Source organism: Dama dama, chromosome 3 (genome assembly GCF_033118175.1).
Source record: "Dama dama isolate Ldn47 chromosome 3, ASM3311817v1, whole genome shotgun sequence".
NCBI classification, from domain to species: domain Eukaryota; kingdom Metazoa; phylum Chordata; class Mammalia; order Artiodactyla; family Cervidae; genus Dama; species Dama dama.
In genome coordinates, this window is record NC_083683.1 from 47,086,517 (window position 1) to 47,105,200 (window position 18,684).

The following is an 18,684-nucleotide window of genomic DNA, read 5'->3' on the forward strand; positions in this document are numbered from 1 at the left end:
AAGGGGCGCCCAATCCCGGGCCCCAGGGGGCGGTCGTGCACGTGGGGGAGGTAGCGCGGAGCCGTCCGCGCCGTGTCACATGCGCGCGCACACACACACAGACAGGCACACACGTGTGCCTGGGTATATATAGTCCCCAGTCGCTGGGCCCGCCGCTCTGCAGTGGGCGCCGGCTCCCCGGGCTGGGAGGGGGCTTTCGGGGCGGGTGGGAGGGTGGGGGGCCGGGGTGGGGTGGGGCAGGATGCTGGATGGCCAGCTCTTCTCCGAGGGGCCCGATAGCCCCCGGGAGCTCCAGGATGAGGAGTCTGGCAGCTGCCTCTGGGTGCAGAAATCCAAGCTGCTGGTGATCGAGGTGAAGACTATTTCCTGTCATTATAGTCGCCGCGCCCCTCTTCGACAGCTCATGGATTTCCAGGCCAGCCACTGGGTCCGCGGGCCCCAGAGCCGCACGTGAGTGAAGGAGGGGTAAGGGGAAGAGAGAGGTGGGGCAGGGATTGGGGTCCGGACCTTCCCGTGGGCACCAGCCAGCGCTGCTGTTCCCCCTTCTCTTTCCCACGCCTCCCCCAACCCCATCCCGAAGGCTGGGGCCTGACTCATCCCGTTTGTTTGGGGGCACAGGAGTGGGCGTGAGAAAGGGCAGGTGAGATGGGGCAGACGCTGTTAAAGTGTGCATGGAGAGATGGTGAGGAGTCCCGCTTCGACTTCAACCCTAACATATACGCACGTGCACACGCGCACACACTCACACACATCCCTCCACCTGGCGGCCCCAAGTGGCCTCCAGCGCTCCCAGCTCCCCGGACCTCGGCTCCCTTCCCCCACAAACTGCTCACCTGGGTTCCTGCTCATTGTCCCAGGTGTGGGCCGCGCCCGGGATCCCCTGAGCCGCTGCCCCGCCGGCCCTGGGCCTCCAGGGTGCTGCAGGAGGCGACCAACTGGCGGGCGGGGCCCCCGGCCGAGGCCCGAGCCCGGGAGCAAGAGAAAAGGAAAGCGGCATCGCAGGAGCGGGAGGCCAAGGAGACCGAGCGAAAAAGGCGCAAGGCTGGTGGGGCCCGAAGGAGTCCCCCTGGTCGGCCCCGCCCGGAGCCTCGGAATGCACTTCGGGTGGCCCACTCTGCAGGGCTCCCAGCTTCCTCAAGGCCGGAGCGCCTGGGGTCGGTGGGGCGACCGCCCCGTCCATCCGCGCAGCCGCAGAGCAACCCTGGGGCGGCGTGGGCGGGGCCCTGGGGCGGTCGGCGGCCAGGGCCCCCCAGCTACGAGGCTCACCTGCTGCTGAGAGGCGCTGCCGGGATGGCCCCGCGACGCCGCTGGGACCGGCCGCCACCCTACGTGGCTCCACCTTCTTACGAGGGCCCCCACAGGACCCTGGGGACTAAGCGAGGCCCAGAGCCCTCGCAGGCGCGCGCCTCTTCAACCTCTGCGCCGACTAGGACAGAGGGAGGGTGCGCAAAGAAGAGGCTAGATCCTCGGATCTACCGGGACGTCCTAGGGGCCTGGGGTCTCCGTCAGGGGCGGGGTCTCTTGGGGGGATCCCCAGGCTGTGGAACAGACAGGCCAAGGCTGGAGTCCGGTAAGGGGGCCGCGGAGAAAAGCCTGAGGCTGGCTGCTGCTGGCCTGAAGAGTGGTAGCGACGGCCATCCCCAAGCTAAAGCCGCTGGGAGCCCAGGCACAGTTCCTGCGGGGTCTGCCACTGCCACCCCTAGCCCCCCGCGTCCCACTCCCAGGTCCAGACCCCATCCCAAGGGCTCCGGGGAAGGGAGGGAAGGTAGAGACCAGACCTGGCTCCCCAAACGCTGGGTTCCCTCCATTAAAAAGCAGCCTCCCCGACACAGCCAGACCCTCCCCAGACCCTGGGCTCCAGGTGGCACGGGATGGAGAGAATCCCTGGGTCATAGAGGGGAGACGGGACCCGAGACCTTGGAGGGTTGGAAGGCGACCCGACGCCCCCACACCTTGCCCCGAAGTTCCCGTGGCCCCGCTCGTGGGGAAGGCGTCTTTGTCATTGACGCCACTTGCGTGGTGATACGCTCCCAGTACGTCCCGACCCCTCGAACCCAGCAGGTGCAGCTTTTGCCCGCCGGGGTGCCGCGCCTTGTGGGGAATGCCCCCAGCCAACGGAAACCCAATCAAGAGGAGGGCGAGGGGGCCGCGGTCCTTCCCTCCCCTTGCCGAAAGCTGCTGTTGAGCAGTCGCCCTTCTCTCCAACCCAGTGAGGGACGCGGGCTCGAAGCTGAGGGCGGGAAGTCCGCGGACTCCTCACTGGAGGAGCGCGCCTCCCGCATCTTGGGGCTCCCGGTTGGCGAAGTAAACCTACAGGATCCCCCCACGCAGCCAGGTAGCCCAGAGCACTCAGGCTTAGGCCCAGCGGCTTCGGGGGGAGCGCGCGGTGCCGAGGGATCGGAGAAAGTGGCGTCCGGCCCGCGGCGCGCAGGCCGGGGCTGGGCGCGAGCCCCTGGACCCTATGCCGGGGCGCTGCGGGAAGCCGTGTCCCGCATCCGCCGCCACACCGCCCCGGACTCCGACTCAGACGAAGCTGCGGAGCTCAGCGTCCATAGCAGCTCTTCTGATGCGAGCGACACAGAAGCCTCGGGCGCCTCCTGGCGGGAAGAGCGGACCGGGCCCCCGGAAGGCTGGAAGACAGCCGAACTGAGCGGCAATGCCCAAGAGATTGTAGGTGCCATCAGCAAAACCGAGGAGGTCCTCTTCGGGGCGAGGGACATTAAGGGGACTCCACAGGGAAATAGGGAGCAACAGTGAGAGGCCCTTTATTATATGTGTCCCCTTTTCTCTTCACAGACTTCTTGTACCCCTTACCTATACCCACCCTTTCCCGAACTCAACATAGAAGGCACACAGATGAGCGGGAGCACATGTCAAGTCATGATTTTTTTCCCAGGAGAGGTGAGGGTGTGCAGTAGACTTGAATGCCTTCTCCACCCAGTGCCTGTGGGTAAGGTCTTCAGCAGGGCCCAGGGCACTAGCACGGAGCTGAGCAGAGAGGCCTAGGTGGGATGAGGCCGGAGGGCAGGGATGGGATAGTCAGGGCAACGGCAGGACAGGGCCTCTGGGCAGGAGGAAGAAGGTGATGGAGAGGCCTCAGACTGAGGTGATCAGGTGACAGAGAGGCCCTTGGCAGAAGCCACCAGCAAAGCAGAAGAGGACTCACTTTGGTTTCACAGATCTCAGGTTCCAACCCCAACTCTGAGACTGATTTGCTGGGTGACCTTAAGCAAGTCATTTCCCCTCTCCAGTTCCTATAATATGTAAAATGAGGGCGTTCTAAGGTCCATTCCTGATGTTTTGGAGTCCTAGGAGAGGCTCTTATCTCAATCCTCCCTTCCACAAGACAGGAATAAGTGAACAGAGTCTGAGGGTCCCTGGGTGGCTTCATGGACACCTGCATTCACTCTCAACTCAAGAGACTGTGTGGGGTTTGCAGAAGAGCCAAGCAAGTGGGCAAGGGCTCCTATTCCAGTCTCTCAGGTTTAGGTGTGGGATCCCCGAGGCAGGGCAGGATGGTGGCCTTGTCACTGTCCCTAGTTTGTGGTGGTCTGAGCTGGGGAGGGAAGGCACCCAGTGAAGCTGCTTGGGACCTTTAGGCCTTCCCCTGTTCCTCCGCCCCAGTGTTCCTTGGTAATGCTCTAAATAGTTACCACGATTTCCCACCCAGGTGAAAGAGAATCCTGAGAATGTCTTACGTGTTTCTGCCTCTTCCAGAAACCAACAAGGGAAGAGGCCGGTCCCCAAAAGCCTGTAGGTGTGGGGTGTGATACTCGCTGTAGCCACTACGGGGCGCGCGCAGGTCGCGGATTTCCCTCGTAGCTAGTCCCCGAGTCTTGCCAACCCCCGGCACTGCCAGTTAATCAATTGCTCCCTAGCTCCTGCGCGCGGGTCCCCTGCCTTGCCGTCTCCAGCCATGCGAGATCGCGAGTAGGCCTCTGGCCTTGCAGACCTCGGGAGCGCGCGGAGCCCCTCTCTGTACTCGTCCACAGCGAACAGCTTGGGATTCAGACACTGAAGTATTTTTTCTCTTCGATCTCGGACACCGCCTCTGTCTCTATTTACTAGCCATGTAAACTCGGCCAAATCACTTCACCTCCCTGAGCCTCAGTCTCCTCATCCGTCAAATGGGGGTTTATAAACACCTACCTCGCAGGGTTGTTGTGAGGACTTAATGCGATAATGTATGTAAAGCGCCTTGCACGGTACCTGGGACACAGCAGGCGCTCAATAAATCTAAGCTTCCCTTTGTCCAGCCTTGGCATCTTTTTCCTCTCACCGTCGCATTCCCCAGAGCATCCCTCCCCCCAGGGCTCCTGCGCTCCTTCCTGCTCGGTGGGCCGTGGAGGAGACCCCTTTCTCTGATGGAAACTCTGGCCCACCCCTGTCTCCCCCAGTGCGGACTCTCCCTTCCTTGCCCCCTACCCCACCCCCGCTGGCTCTTCCCATTGCTTCGATACACTCCCCCCACCCCCCCATTCCGGGCAAGGGCTGAGTCAGCCTGGGTAAATTTAGCCGCCGACTAGGCAGGCGCGGGGGCTTCGCTCAGACTCAGTCGCAGAGTCCTGGCCCGGCCCTCGGCCCCGCCTCTGCCCCCCACCCCCACCGAGTCCTGCCAACAGCAACTCCGGCTCAGCGTTCCGATCCCCAGGCCCGCTCTCAAACCACTTAGAGTTTTGGTCTCCAATTATCTCAGTGTCACTCCCCACCCGCACCCGGAGAGGCTGGGCAGGACTGGGAGGGGGGCAGGGTAGGGAGGCCTCTGGATTGGACCCTAAAGTGGGCGTCTGACCTTGGTTCAGTGGAACGGGTTGCGGGGGGCGGGGCGGCTTCTGGGGCTTTGAACCGAAATGGATAACATTGGTCAGAGTCACCCAGGAAGGTCCGTCCATCTCAGAACCTGCCTGGAAACCATACTGTCAGGTTTCAAGTGAGCTCTTGCTGGAGGAAGTAAAGTTAAGTGGGGGTTCACCTTGGGCAGAGATCAAAGTTTCTGAGTTCTGTCTTCCTTCCACCTACAGTTCTAACTTCTGCTGATTCTAACTCCTAAGCATTTACTGAGCACCTGAGAAGAACTGGACACTAAGCTGAACTCCGAGAAAGAGATGAGTAAGACCTGCCTGATGGGGTGAAGAGAAAACACATAAATAATGATAGATTGAGCAGTGGGTGTTAAGTATTATAAAGAATCAAACAAGGCAGATTGTACAGATTCAATGAGATCACGAAAGGCTCTATGGAGGAGGTGGGAATCTGAGATAGCATTTGGGGAAAGGGTTTCCAAGCAGAGGGGACAGCAAAAATAGAGGTGTGAATGTAAGGGAAATGGTTTGTTTGTTTAGGAAATTGTCAAATGTTCTGGTTTGACTGGAGTTGAGGATACATTCAGAGGAGATGTGGAAGATAAAGGCAGGAGTGAAAACAGAGGCCAAGCTAGGGTGAGCCTGGTCCAGCTCAGGGTTGTGTGACTTTGACCTCTGGGCCTAAGAACAGGATGGACTTCAGGCTAGGAGGAAGACTGAAGAAGACCAGGGCAGTAGTGAGAGCATCTGCCTGGATTTTGCTGTAGCCCAGGGGTTCCCAGGGTCTGGGACCAGCAGGAGAGGTGAGGTGCATGGGAAAGCAGAGGGGCTAGCCCTTGGGAGAGGGGTTCCACAATCCTGCCTAGGCTTCTTAGAGGCTGAACACACAAGAGGCTAGTTTTAAGAACTTTGACACAGACTTCTGTCATTCTTAGAGAACTATGGTAGTGTATCTAGAACATGGACTCTGGGATCTGGCAGCCTGGGTTTAAATCTTGCATCTACCTCATATTGGATCTTCCCTTGTAGTTCAGTCAGTAAAGAATCCACCTGCAATGCAGGAGACCCAGGTTCAATTCCTGGGTCAGGAAGATTCCCCTCGAGAAAGAAATGGCAACCCCCTCCAGTATACTTGCCTGGGCATGGACAGAGAAGCCTGGTGGGTCGCAAGAGTTGGACATGACTGAGCGACTAAACCACCACCACCACCACCTCATACTGGCTGTGTGACTTTGGGCAAGTTACTCAACCTCTCTGTGCCTTAGCAGCCTCAGTTATAAAATGAAGCTATTAATAGTGCTTTTTTCATAAGCTTGTTGGGAGGATTAATGATTCAGTATGGAAAGCACTTAGAACATCTCCTGGTACACAGTAAGTGATATATGTGTTGAACTCTGACGATTATTTCTCTTTAGGGCTATTTCTGTAGTGTTGGGAGTGTTAGGTTGGGAGATGGGAAGAGAGAAGTAGAGGTAGAGGCTTAGGAGGAAGAGGAGGCAGAGGCTGAGAGGCGAGGGGACTCCTGGGGTGGAGACAGACAGCCCCTTGAATGGGTGAATGGTGTACTGAGAGCACATGGGTGGTTGGGATGTCAAGTGCAACACCCCCTCCCCCAGGACTTCCTCCATCTTTGCCTAAGGGTGAAATCAGCACCAGCAGCTAAAGATCTGGGAAAAAGGGTGAGACAGCAGAAGAGGAGGAGCTAGTACAGGCCCCGGGGGCCAGCCCTTGGTGAACCATATCTCAGACTGGCCCTGCAGGGCCCTGTGGGTGGGAGGCTGGAGGCTCCCTGCTGCGAAAATGACTTCTAAATCTGGCTGCGTCTGCCTGCCAGCCAGCCTCAAGACAGAGACCACAACTACACCGCCCCCCACCCCATGTTGGGACAGCCTTATGGAGGGCAGTGCTGGAGAGTGTGCTCAGGTGGGGGCAGCCCTCAGGTTACCACAGGATGCTCCTACCCTTCCAACAGCCAGGTTCTTCCCAGGGAAGCCCCTTTCTGAAGGGAGCTAAGGGCCCCCTCCCCCTTCAGACTCCCAGGAGAGCCCTGGGACTTCCCGAGATAGATCACAAATGGGTAACTGAAACAAAGAACCGGGCCACAACTCTGGGACTTGTCATCAGGAGTGTGTGTGTGTGTGTGTGTGTGTGTGTGAGTGTGTTTGTGTGAGGAGGAGAGGACAAGGAGAGATGGCTGAATATGAATATGTAGATATTATGCATTCACTCAGTTATTCATTTGTTCACTCACCCGTTGAACATGGATGTCAGGCCCTAGGGACACACAAAAGACTCACACCTGTTACCTGTCTTCAGGGAGTTCACACATCTAGGCTGTATGAGAAACAGGGGAAAGGATTTGGAAGAGGAGACCCACAGAGTCATCACAGTGCAGGCAGTACAATATAATATATGTTGATAAAGGCATTCCCACAGGGTCTAGGGGAGCATAAAGGAAGAAATGGCTCCCAAGCTGTGACTTTTGAGCAGTCAGAATATACCCAAGCCTTTCTTTGAGAGACCAGTCACTGAGGGTCCACGTGTTAGTGAACGAAGGCTCAGCCTGGATCCATTATCTCCTCTGCATGTCCTGGTGTGGGGGCTCCCTCCCTTGAAGCCCCTGGTACTACTTAGCCTCTTTTAAAAGTTTTATTTAACATTGACTAACATTGACCATTTTAAAAGTCTTCATTGGTGCGTCATTGGTGCTTCTGTTTTATGTTTTGGTTTTTTGGCTGCAAGTCATGTGGGATCTTAGTTTCCTGACCAGGGATCGAACCAAACACCTCCTGTATTGAAAGGGAAAGTCTTAACCACTGGACTGCCAGGCAAGTTCCTTACAAAAGCTTTTGTGAATCTTTTTAGAGAAGAATTACTTCATCCATCCATCTATCCATGCATGCATCTATCTATCCATGCATGCATCCATCCATCCTTTTGTTTATTCATCTGTGCATCCATACATCCCACCCATCTATTTGTCCATCCATTCACCAACTCATCTGTCATCCTTCCATCATTTATCCATCTATCCATTCTTTCCTTCCTTCATCCATCCATCCATCCATCTTAATGAGGGCATGTGATGTGCCTCACTTAGTGTTGCAAGAGATGCCAAGATGAACAAAACATAGAGTCCATGCCCTCAGAAAGCTAGAAGCCAATAAGAATATGAATAATATACACAGATGTTCCACTCACGGAGCAGCCAGTATGTGCTGTTAGTGAAAGCCCTGCCAAGAAGGTGCGTCAGGAGGCAAGGCCACATTGCCAAGGGAAATAAGAAGAGCCTCATGAGGAAGGCAGCTTTGAGATGAATTTCAGCCAGGGGAGATGGGGAAAAGGTTCATTCCAGGGTATGGGTGAAGGTAGAGAAGTGGGAGAGCACACAGCTTTCACAGGGAGCACAGGCACTGGGGAAGGCAGGGTTGCAAAGGGATGGGATCCTGGAATAATGTATGGGAACCACATCATGAGGTATCCCAGGAAAGCAAGGATAAAACATTTGAGGACTTCCCTAGTGGTCCAGTGGCTAAAACTCCATGGTCCCAATGCAGGGAGCCTGAGTTGATCCCTGGTGGGGGAGCTAGATCCTACATGCTGCAACTAAGAGCTTGTATGCTGAAACTAAAAGATCTTGCATGCCGCAACTAAGACCCAGCTCAGCCAAATAAATAAATATTAAACAAACAAACATTTGAGCTTTAGTGAGAGGAACTGAGGGGGAGATGAAGGGCAGAGAGGTTTTGTGTAATTCTCTACTGGACCATGGGCTACTCAGGGGTAGTGCCTTTGATTTAGTTCTGTGTCACCTATAAGCTTGGCCTGGAGCAGGCTCTCAGCAGATGCTGGCAGAAGGAAGGAACGAATGATAAAACTGTGCCACAGGAACATTGGCACAGCAATTCAGGGCCCATATATAACGGGAGGGGTTGCTGCTGCCTGATGTGACCATCCTTCCTCTATGCCCCCACCTGCCAGGGATGACCCTGCTTCCTTTGCTGGGGTCCCTCCAGTAGCTCTCCCAAGAGACACCACAAGGTGGCGATGTTCCGAATGTAGCACTGAGTTCTGCCAAGATCCTTGACACCGGTAGCTGGTGACTTGCCCTTCAAGAACTGTCCCCAGATGGTCAGAACTTCCTTTTAGCAAGTCTCGAGGCAGAATGAAGAGTTTGCGTACGGCCGTGGCAGAGGAGTCGACAGATCTTAACCCCAATGAACATACAGGTCTCACCTATACACTCATTTGATGGGATCTACTATGTGCCACACAGTGTAGGCTTCTTAGAAAAACAACCGTGATCAAGACACAGCCCCTACCCTCTAGGAGCTTACCGTCTAGTCCTGTCCAAAACTGCCTCTGCTATCTTTCTCTCTCTCTTTCTTTTACACCCCCCCACCACACACACACAAACACACACACCTGTTCCCCAGGGCCAATCCCCTTGACCTGGGAAGCCATCTCCATGTGAAATCTGTTCTTTGGCCCTGCTCCCCTCTTCCCTTCCAAGTTTCTCCCTAAGGCTATTGCATGGCCACATTAGCATGAGCCCTCGGTGCTCCCTCCTGTGATGGTTCCTCTTGCTCATCCCCTGAGCCCTTGCCTATTCTTATTCCCCATCTCCCACACCCACGCTACTCTGCCAGTCCTGAAGCTTTAGGGACCTCCCTAAATTATACCTGGTATGGGATAGGGCCTCCTAATACCCTAGAACTCTGGAGACTACAGGAACATGAAGGTGGATTCACAGAAGGACCCTGGGAGACTCTGGCACCACCAACACAGAGATGAGGGTCCAGAAAACCAAAGACCCCAGAGGTATGCCCCTCTGTGGCTCTAGGGCTCTGCCAGCCAAACCTGTCCCCAGACAGGCTGCCTTCTTTTCTCACCTGCTTTAGAGGGACCTGGCATCTCCCTAGTTGCAACTCCATACCGGTTGGGAGGTGAAGCATTATGGGACGTTGTCCACTTTCCCATCATGCTCCAGGGCTCCAGTTAGCCCTTGGCGGGTTTGGGAGAGGAGAGGAGGGAGGGTTGATGCTGAGAGTGGGAGCCAGGCCCATCGAGGTCCCGGGAGTGAATGCCGCATTGTTGGCCAGGCCAGAGTCACAGATAATTACCTCAATTAGTGACAATGGGAGAGTAATAAATACAGGCTTAGTGTCTCCTACCCCACCAGGGCTCCGAAGATTAATCCAGGCTGACGGGCGGGCCCTGAAAGGCGTGATGGACAATTCATTAAACTCCCCAAATGCCGCACAACCTGGGCGTGAAGGCTGAGTTAGCCCCCTGGGGGCTGCGCCTTTGTCCCGATTGTGTGTCTCCGCCACCGCAGAGCCGGGCAGCCCCCAGAGAGCGGGGAGGTGAGCGGGGCTCTCCCAGTCGGGCCAGGCGGCGGGGGGATTAGGCCTCGGTCCGGCCCTGGTTGCCCTGGCACACCAGCCCGGCCGGGCTGGAATGTCCGTGGAGGGGAGCGGGCCGAGCGGAGGGGCGGGGCCGACAAGGTGGGGTAAGGGGGGCACATAAAACCGGGGGCAGGAGGAGTTAATTAGACGCCAGCCGAGGAGGGCGAGGGGCCACAATAGGGCTGAGGGGCCGCCAGGGACGGCCCCTTCACTTCCGAGGATTAATAGGGAGGAGAGAGAAGGGAGGGGTTCGGCTCTGGGGGAGGAGAGCTGGAGCTTCCCAGGGTGGCACTGCCCGCTCTTGCCTGGCTTGGTACTTACTTGGCAAATGGTTGGGAGGCAGGGGGCCCTGGCAGCCGGGGCAGGTACCCCCCTAGCGTCCCACAGAGTGGCTCCTTCTTCCTTGGGTGGTACTTCCATTGGTAGGATGGTTGGGCAGGGAGGAGAGAAGGGACCCTCTCGTTTATCAGGGAGGTAGTAAAAGCAGGAATGTTTAGGGACCCTGTTCTCAACGCCCCGCCTCCCCAAACCTACTCTGAGGTGGAACCGGGAGCCTGAAGCTTTACCCTTCCAGATGAGGCTGGTAAAACCAAGTCCGAGGAGGAGCTGGAGCTGGTGTGCGTGCATGGGCTTAGGGGCTGCTGTGTGCCTGCACACACGCATGCATACGCTTATTTGTGCAGATATGCTTGCGCACAGGGCCTGGCATTCAGCAGGCCCTCTGTTAATATGTGTTGAGTGAATGAGTGAACTTTGGTGTTGGGTGTGAGGAGAAGCGGCCCTGGGCTCCACCGTGACACGGAGTGAATGGACTCGGGCCCTTTCATTCTGAGCTCCCAGTTACGGCCCAGGGAGGATGAGGGCCCCACCTCTGACCAGATGAGCAAACGTCCAGGAAAAATGAAGTGGCAGTGGCTCTTTCCCTTTGAAAAGGGAGGAAAAATGCAGTAGCCTCTTGGAAGCCCCACTTCCTCCTGGGCCCCAGGGAACAGGGCAGCCCTAGCTCCTCCCTAGGAGCCACCCCACCCTGTACCCTCCCAGGGGATGACAAGGGAGCGAGTTGGCGGCAGTTCCCCGGGCATATTTATAACCTGCTGCTCGCTCACCAGCGTCTGCTTTTAGCCCAGACGGGGGGAGGGGGCAGGGGGGTGGTCTGTCTCATGCTGGGCGCCCTGGCTGGGTGTGGAAAGAGTGAGTAAGGGTGAGTGGTGGGCAGCTCTGCATGGATATTCCTGCTCACACCACAGCCAAACAGCTTATTTTCTCCTCATTTTGTTATTTTTCTCCCTCTGGCCTGGAGAGGAGGACTGAGCCAGCCTGAGGTGGGGGGCGGGGGGTGCTAGACCCTGGGGTATTTGCAGCCCCACTGACAGGGTTTTTCCAGGGTGCGTGTGGCAGGGTGTGTGTGGTGCTGGCTTGCTGACCCCCCGGGGACTGTGCAGCCTCAGTCCTCTCAGCTTTTCCGCTCCCCCCAGGATATTTCAGGACCAGTGCCTCCCTCACTCACTGAGCCAACCCTGTGTCTGGGGTCCCTGCCAGTCTCAGATCCCACCTGAAGATCAGAGGTGGGCGGGTGGATAGCCTAGGTGCAGAGGGCCGAGCTGGGGACTGTTCCTGATAGCACTAGCCTATGGTGACCCCCCCCCCCCCCCCCCGCTCCCGGGCCTGCTCTGGGCACTGCTGCTTTCCTCTCCAGGATTTACCTGCTCCATGTGAGGATGGCACATGTGATCCTAATAAATAATTAGCTCCTAGGTAGTGCTTTGCAGATCTAGCCCTTTTGCTTTTTAAAAAAAAAAACTTTTTTTCTTTTGCTTGCTTTTTTTGTTTTATTATCGCATGTCCCTTTGAGGACCCAGCCCCATTCTGTACTTCCCTACCCACCCCCCTTGAAGTCCCTGCGGCTGGAAGCAAAGGACTTCCATGCTGAGGACATGAGTATGGGAGTCTGTCTTTAAACTTCACGCTTGTGCAGAAGGCTTTACACTTCATTGAGCCTTCACAGCACTGCTCCCATTATCCTGACAATATCTTGATGTGCCTGATTCCCTGGCCAGACTGTAAACTTCTCCTAGCAGGCTCTATGGCTCATACATCACCGTATCGCCAGCATTTGGCATATGCCTGGCACAGAAGTGGTGTCAGCAAGTGTTCAAATGACCCTGTGTTTCACATCCATGTACATGATCTTGTCTGAACCTCATCACCTTCCTGAAGAAAACTAAGTACCAGTAATCATCCCTGTTGAATAGACAAAGCAACTGAAGCTGAGAAAGCTACGGAGTTTTTGAAAGTCTAGTTAGGACCAGAACAGGATTCACTTCTTCCCTGCCCTTCTTCGGCTTCTCCCCGAATCTGGGGAGATTGTCTGGCAGGGGCCCATACCTCCTTTCCTGCCTCTGGGGGGATCTAATAGTTCTGTGGATTATAGACTGGACATTCTTGCCGGGGGTTCTTAACTGGACACCCAGCCCCATCAGGTACCTTCTACCCAGGATCAGTAAGATTTCTATTCCTCCTCCTCAACTGCCCATCAAAGCTGAACTGGTGCTAGCTTGGTGGATGGAGAGAAAGGAAAAGGGATGTATCGCTGCAAGATTGAGCAGTTCCTGGCTCCACTTCCTTACCCCCACACATATCCCAAAGGCCAACATGGGTCAGAGTTCACACATCCAGGGAGAGGTGGGAGGCAGCAACAACAGCAAAAGAGTCCTGGGGAGAGGGGGAAATTCTCCAGTAGGCTAGGATCAGTCGTTGCCCTTAGGGGGTGGGGTGCTTCATAGCTACCCCGTCCTTCAAGCCCTCCCCTGGGGCGGGGGGAAGTGTTAGGATTAGAGACTGGCATTAGAGCTTAGCAAGCAGTTAGGGTTTGCCTGAAGTTAGGTTAAGGCTAAGGTTAGACCTAATCCTAGGGAGAGGGAGTGGATTAGAGTTAGAGATAGGTTTTCGGGCTGTAGGAGAGATTAGTTCTCCCCTCCGATCTGGTGAAATGCACACAGAGGTATCCTGTTGGTGGTGTTAGTAACAGAATCCTCATTTGGGCTTTCTATGGGAATGGCTAACCTCATGGTTTGGTTATGGACCACAGTTGAGTTTCCTTTCAGTTACACTGGTTAAAGTCTAGCCTCTATTTGGATTCTAACCCTGCTGTTCCTTTCTTCTCCCCCATTATCCTCTCTCAGCTTTTCACCTGTTCTTTGTAGCCCACGGTTTGGAAGTTGATGTCCTAATATGGCATTTCCCTGTCCTGGGAAGGAGAGTGGCTTCCCTGTTGCCCAACACCCTGACCACAGCTGGCCCAGAGAGGCTTTGGGGGCCAAAACCTCTACACCCATGAGCCACAGCACCCTTTCAGTTTGGGTTTCTCTTTCTTCTTTGGTTTCTTTTGAGAACACCATCATAGCTATCACTCAGTTGTAGTGATTTTCACAACAGCTCTTCTACATAGGAGAGGCAGGTTCTCCAAGTTTGTTTTTTAATCCCCACTCAGCAAGGCAAGAAACTGAAGAAGTTATGGATTTTCGCAGTATCATACAGCCAGTTGGTGTTCAAATAGGAAGAAGGACCCTGTAGCGTCTTTTGGCTCCTGACTGGGTTCATCTGAACTGGATCCCCAGTGGCCTCATCAGGGTCATCCAAGGGACAGAATGTCAGAGTCCTCTTCCAGGGTCAGGAAACCAGTCCCTCAACAATGTATCCTATTTGTTTAAAGGAGGTAAGCAATAGTGTGTTCTGGATTCAAGGAAAAGCCACCAAGTCATTGATAAAAATAGAGATTTTATTCTGCAGAGGAAGATACTACACTGGTGGGGGCGAGGAGCCACTAATAGCTACAGTGGAAGGAAATACTGATTCCGGAATGCAAAGGCATCTTGGAGAAACTAGGGAGAGGGAAAGAGGGGTCAGAAAAGGCTGGAGAGCAAAAGGAGAGAAGAATGGAGAAGGATTAGGTTGGGGTGGGAAGTGGTCTCTGCAAACCAGGCTGGAACCCAGCACAATAAATAGTTTTTATTTACAACAACCAAACTCGTGGCTTTGTACCCACGTTTCAGTGCAAATTATTTACACACTGATGAGGAGGCAGGACAGGAAGGGGGTAGGAGGTGGCTGAGGGAGGCATGGTTCGCAGCTGTTCAATGGCTCCATATCAGAGGCTGGGAGAATGGAGATATTTCTCCCGGGTCCCCCAACCTCATTTTCCACATCACCACAGCTGCCCTCTCACCCCGGAACCTCCCACTTCAGCTGTAGGTGGGGAGGAGAAAGGCCCTGATGCCCAGGTGTGTGTTCAGGGTGTGCACCCTTGACAGGAGAAGGGGAAGGGCATGTGGGGACCTGGAGAAAACGGAGGTGAAAGGAGAAGGAGGAAAGGCAGGCAGGTCGCTGCGCGCGGTGGAGGAGGCAGAGCTTCGCGTCGGGAGCTGACCCTGATGGGGGAGGGGACCAATCCTCCTCTCACCTCCCGGCCAAGCAGGGGGCAGTGCAACAAGGGGGTCTCCCGCGGAGAGGGAGGGAGGTAGGTCCGGGGGCGGGTCAATCAGGATGGCAAGAGGGTTCATGCCGCCCCAGGCAAGTGGTCTCAGGAGTCCCCAGGTCTGAGGAGGTGGGAGAAACGATGGGATAGGTAGGTAGGAATCCCGGAGTGTGGCTGGAGGGACGGGGTGGTCGCAGATCCGGGTCTGAGGTGCCAGCGAATCTGTTTGGGGGTGGGCTTGAGGAGCGTGCTCCCAGGGGCCGAGTCCGCGCAGCGCCTCACAGGCACTCGTGCAGTACGCGCGTGTGCGTGCAGTTGCGGCAGCTGACGTGGCAGCACCAGTGGAAGGTGCAATTGCAGCGCTCGGTGACGCGCTGCGTGCGCGTGCGGTGGCCCCGGCCACAGCAGAGCAGCTCGCAGCCATCCAGCGCGGGCGACGAGCTATTGCAGGCGCGCCCCGCCGTGCCCGCGGTACCCAGGCGTCCGCTGTACGTGCAGAAGTTGGGCGATTTCTCGAAGTAGACGAGGTCGTGGGGCGAGGGAGGCTTGTGAGCCGGGTCCTCCGGCTCCAGGCGCAGCAGTTCCGCCCGCGATGCACGGTTGTTGCCGCGGTTGCCGTAGAGGACGCGCGAGGCGCCGTCGAAGCGGTCCCGCAGCACGTCGCCCACTGCGCGCAGCGTGGGCAGCCGCATCCAGCACGTGCGCACCGTGCATGAGCCCGACATCCCGTGGCACTTGCACTCCTGGCGCATCTCGGAGAACACGGTCTGGGGGGGCGGGGGTGGGGGGTAAGGAGAAGAAAGGACGGCCCGGGACGCCGTCAGAGCCAGAGCCACCTTCCCGGATACCGCCCCCTCCTGGTCGCCGCCGGGATCTCAGCAAAGGCCCAGGCCTAGCCGAGCCCAGAGGAAGGCAGCCACGAAATGTCACGCAGAGATTTGGACGCCAAACCCATCTCTGCTCCACCCGGAGAATCTGTCTTTGCCTCGCAGCCTTATTTTTTGAACCTGAACAGTGGCGGGCGTAGGCAACACAGTCCATGGGTTACATGACTTCTAACCTCTCTGTTGTCAGACTATCCCTTCCATTCTGTGAATCCCTCCAAGCCCCCGCGCCCTCCGGACGCCCTCGCCTGGTTCCTTACCCTAACCTCTGGCCTTAACACCGACCGTTACTTCCCAAGTTCGAGCTTAGCCTAAGGCAGGGACTCCGAGATCCCTGCCATTCCGTTTCGGGTGCGGACACCCTCAAGCAGGCTTACCGTGCGCCCCGCCTCATTGTTGTGAAGGTTCATGAGGAAGCGAAGGTCCCGCCCCTTCTCTCCGGAGTCCACAAACTCCCGGCCGAAGAGGCGGCCGAAGTCGATGTTGTCGCTGCAGCCCCCCCAGTGCCAATCGGGGCCCCCAGGACCGCGCCGCCGATAGTCGCACGTGCAGGATTCGATGGAGCCCTCTGAGCAGGAACGCGCCACCGAGTGTGTGACCCCGGCCGAGGTGATGGCGAAGATAAATGCTGTTTCCCGACAGCCTATTGGGGATGGGAGAGGGGATCAGCGAGGGGGCACGCGGGGTGCAGTCCTGCACCTTCAGGGGAGGCCTTGGGACCTTTGAGTCCCACGCCCTTAGAGTCCTGGAAGCCCGGCGACCGGCTGTGTTGGGAAGTTGGTCTCCCCCCGAAAGCACGTGTGTGGACACGCTACCTCGTCCACACCTGTAATCTCGCTTTACTGAGACTCCGGGCGCATTTTGACTTCTCGGTGCAAGTGGGGCAGCCCCGGAGGAAAAAGAGAATAGAGGGGAGCGGAAGAATTCTGCACCGCCAAGAACTCTCCAGCGATGCAAGCCTTGCTGGGCTAGAGGCAAGAGAGCAGCTTCTCAGGCTTCTTTGGGAGGGACTGCGGGAAAGCGGTGGCCAGCGAGCGTCCACCACTCAGCACTCCCTTTCGCTGGAGCAGTGGCTCAGAAAAGCTAAGCTTCCTGTCCGAGGCGCACGGGTTGAAACCTCCTGGTGGAACGAGTCTGGCCCAGAGCTAGTGCTGGCATGAAGCTCTTGGCAGGCTGATTCTGTGACCCTGCAGATGCCCCGGACATCTTCCCTGCACTTGCCCGCCCGTGCCCTGAGGTGACCCCGTGCGCCCCTGCTCCCCGGAAGCGTCACCTTCCGGGGTACCCACCTCGGTTGACGATCTTGCCGAAGAGGTGGGGCCCCGAAGCCGTGGGACAGTTCCAGCGGCGGTTCCGGAACTGCCACTTGCACTCTCGCACAGCGCTCTGCAGCCCCCCGCTCACACTGTGCAGGATCCCCGGGTTCTGGCGGATCAGCCGCCGCTGTTTGCGGCTCAGCAGCTGCAGACTGGGCTCGAGTACCAGCTGCAGACTCTTGGAGTCGGTCAGCAGGTTCGTAGAGGAGGCTACGTTCACGATGCCCCTGGTGAGATGCATGGGAGGAGTTCAAGCTCTGGAAGGGGACCTGCACCCTGACCCTACCCAGAAAGGTCATGCTCGCCCTGTCCTCTTCCTGGAGCTATTTGCCCACAAAAGCGGGGAGAGATCAATAATAAGGTAACGATTCCGCGCTTCGGCACTCACTAGTTTGAAAGGACTTGGCTTTCAGACTTTTGTGTTCCCAGGAATCAGGGCTGCTAGGGGGCCCTGCGCCCGCCCGGAGCTGGACAGCGGAGTCATGGAGAGCCCAGGGACTAGATATTCACCTTGGCTCTCAGAGCCTGTTTCCGGACAGTCTGGCTCGCAAATCCTGGCCTGCCGTCCATGCCCACCCAAGGCGTGAAATGCTTGGGAGTTCCACCCGCTTCTTGGCTTCTTTCGGAGTGCACGCCTGCCCTTTCTCTCCAGAGGCTGGGAAGCCCTGTAGTGTGACTACCACCGTGAAGCTCGTTTGGGGGTTCTTGGAAGAGGGCAGTGCTAGATGGAAGAGGGCTCCCCGCCTGGAGTATCGTGGGCCGCCGGGCGGACCATTCACCCCACTTCAGCAGAGCTGGAATTTCTGGACCAGTTCCGCTCCAGAGCGCCCCTCGGTGTCTCAAAGGGAAGTCAGAGCGCTGGAGGAAGTCTGTCTGCGGACGGATCCCAGAGCGTGGGAGCTGGATGGGGCTGGCCCCTGGCTCTGTGCCCCAAGACAAGTGGCGACCCCGCACCAGCTCACTTACCACCATCGGCCACTGCTGTTGGCGGCCAGGGCTGCAGGCAGAGCGGCCAGCGCCAGCAACAACGCAGCAGAAACCCAGCCAGGCAGCAGCGCCCAGTGCCCCATGGCCTGCCCGGCCTTGCCCGCTCTATGCTGCAGTTGGGGCGGCTTTGGCGGCTGCCCGCGGCGGTGGGACGGGACGCGGCGGTGGCGGCAAGTGGCGAGAGTTCGCAGTCTGGCTCTAACAGCCCTGGGGGCGGGCGACGGGCTGCATGGCTCGCGGTCCCAGCTGGTGGGCTGAGGCAGCCACGGCGGGCGGCACCGCCTCTTATAGTTGCGGCGCTGGCTGAAGTGACGATAGGAGGCTGCCCCGCCGGGCCGCACTGTGGCACCAGGGCGCACCGGTCAGGGGCGCAGACAATGGGCAGCGAGCGGGGCCGTGGCTCCCGCCCGTCTGAGGCGAGAGCTGACGGGCTGGCCGTCGGGGCTCACCCCCGCCCCCTGCCCGGTGGCTCCCGCCTCCGGACCTGCACTGGCCGCCGACCCCTCCCCTTGGGACGCCCTCCCACGCGCGCCCGCCTCAGTCCTCTCCGCGTCCGGAGCCCGTCGGGGACCAGCGGCCGCCAGGGGGCGCAGCGACCAGTGTGCTGCGGGGACAAACTGCTAGGAGCTCAGCCACTTCGCGGCCCGCTGTGGGGCTGTCCCTTCGACGTCACCCCGGTCCCCCATCCTGAGTGGAAGAAGGAAAGCTGTGGTTCTGGGCAGCGACTCTGGGGAGACACCTCCCCGCCCATGAACCCCCGACGGCTGAACAGGGAAGGAGAAGGGGGAGACGGGTGGGGTTGGGGCTGTGGTC

The 18,684-nt window shown here is 57.6% G+C and overlaps 2 protein-coding genes across 2 annotated transcripts; one reads left to right on the top strand and one right to left on the bottom strand.

The window, feature by feature from the left end:
* The first annotated feature begins 241 nt into the window (after window positions 1-241).
* DDN (dendrin) lies at window positions 242-2,912 on the top strand. The gene is made up of 2 exons (XM_061122742.1): window positions 242-450; window positions 858-2,912. Exons 1-2 carry the CDS (start codon window positions 242-244, stop codon window positions 2,755-2,757), a joined length of 2,109 nt encoding a protein of 702 aa, XP_060978725.1. The 3' UTR covers window positions 2,758-2,912.
* Window positions 2,913-14,962: 12,050 nt separating this feature from the next.
* Window positions 14,963-18,010, bottom strand: WNT1 (Wnt family member 1). Its single transcript, XM_061122747.1, has 4 exons — window positions 17,851-18,010; window positions 16,858-17,111; window positions 15,946-16,211; window positions 14,963-15,451 (listed from the first exon to the last, which is right to left on the bottom strand). The coding sequence occupies exons 1-4, from the start codon at window positions 17,952-17,954 to the stop codon at window positions 14,963-14,965; spliced, it is 1,113 nt and encodes a 370-aa protein (XP_060978730.1). The 5' UTR covers window positions 17,955-18,010.
* Window positions 18,011-18,684: the final 674 nt, after the last annotated feature.

What these genes read in the sequence shown, in the direction of transcription:
- DDN (XM_061122742.1), top strand. Translation starts at nt 242, where the DNA reads ATGCTGGATGGCCAGCTCTTCTCCGAGGGGCCCGATAGCCCCCGGGAG. An exon ending in CGCGGGCCCCAGAGCCGCAC is followed by an intron (nt 451 to 857) that starts GTGAGTGAAGGA and finishes TCATTGTCCCAG; the next exon opens with GTGTGGGCCGCGCCCGGGAT.
- WNT1 (XM_061122747.1), bottom strand. Translation starts at nt 17,954, where the DNA reads ATGGGGCACTGGGCGCTGCTGCCTGGCTGGGTTTCTGCTGCGTTGTTG. An exon ending in AACAGCAGTGGCCGATGGTG is followed by an intron (nt 17,112 to 17,850) that starts GTAAGTGAGCTG and finishes GCATCTCACCAG; the next exon opens with GGGCATCGTGAACGTAGCCT. An exon ending in ACAATGAGGCGGGGCGCACG is followed by an intron (nt 15,452 to 15,945) that starts GTAAGCCTGCTT and finishes CCGCCCCCCCAG; the next exon opens with ACCGTGTTCTCCGAGATGCG.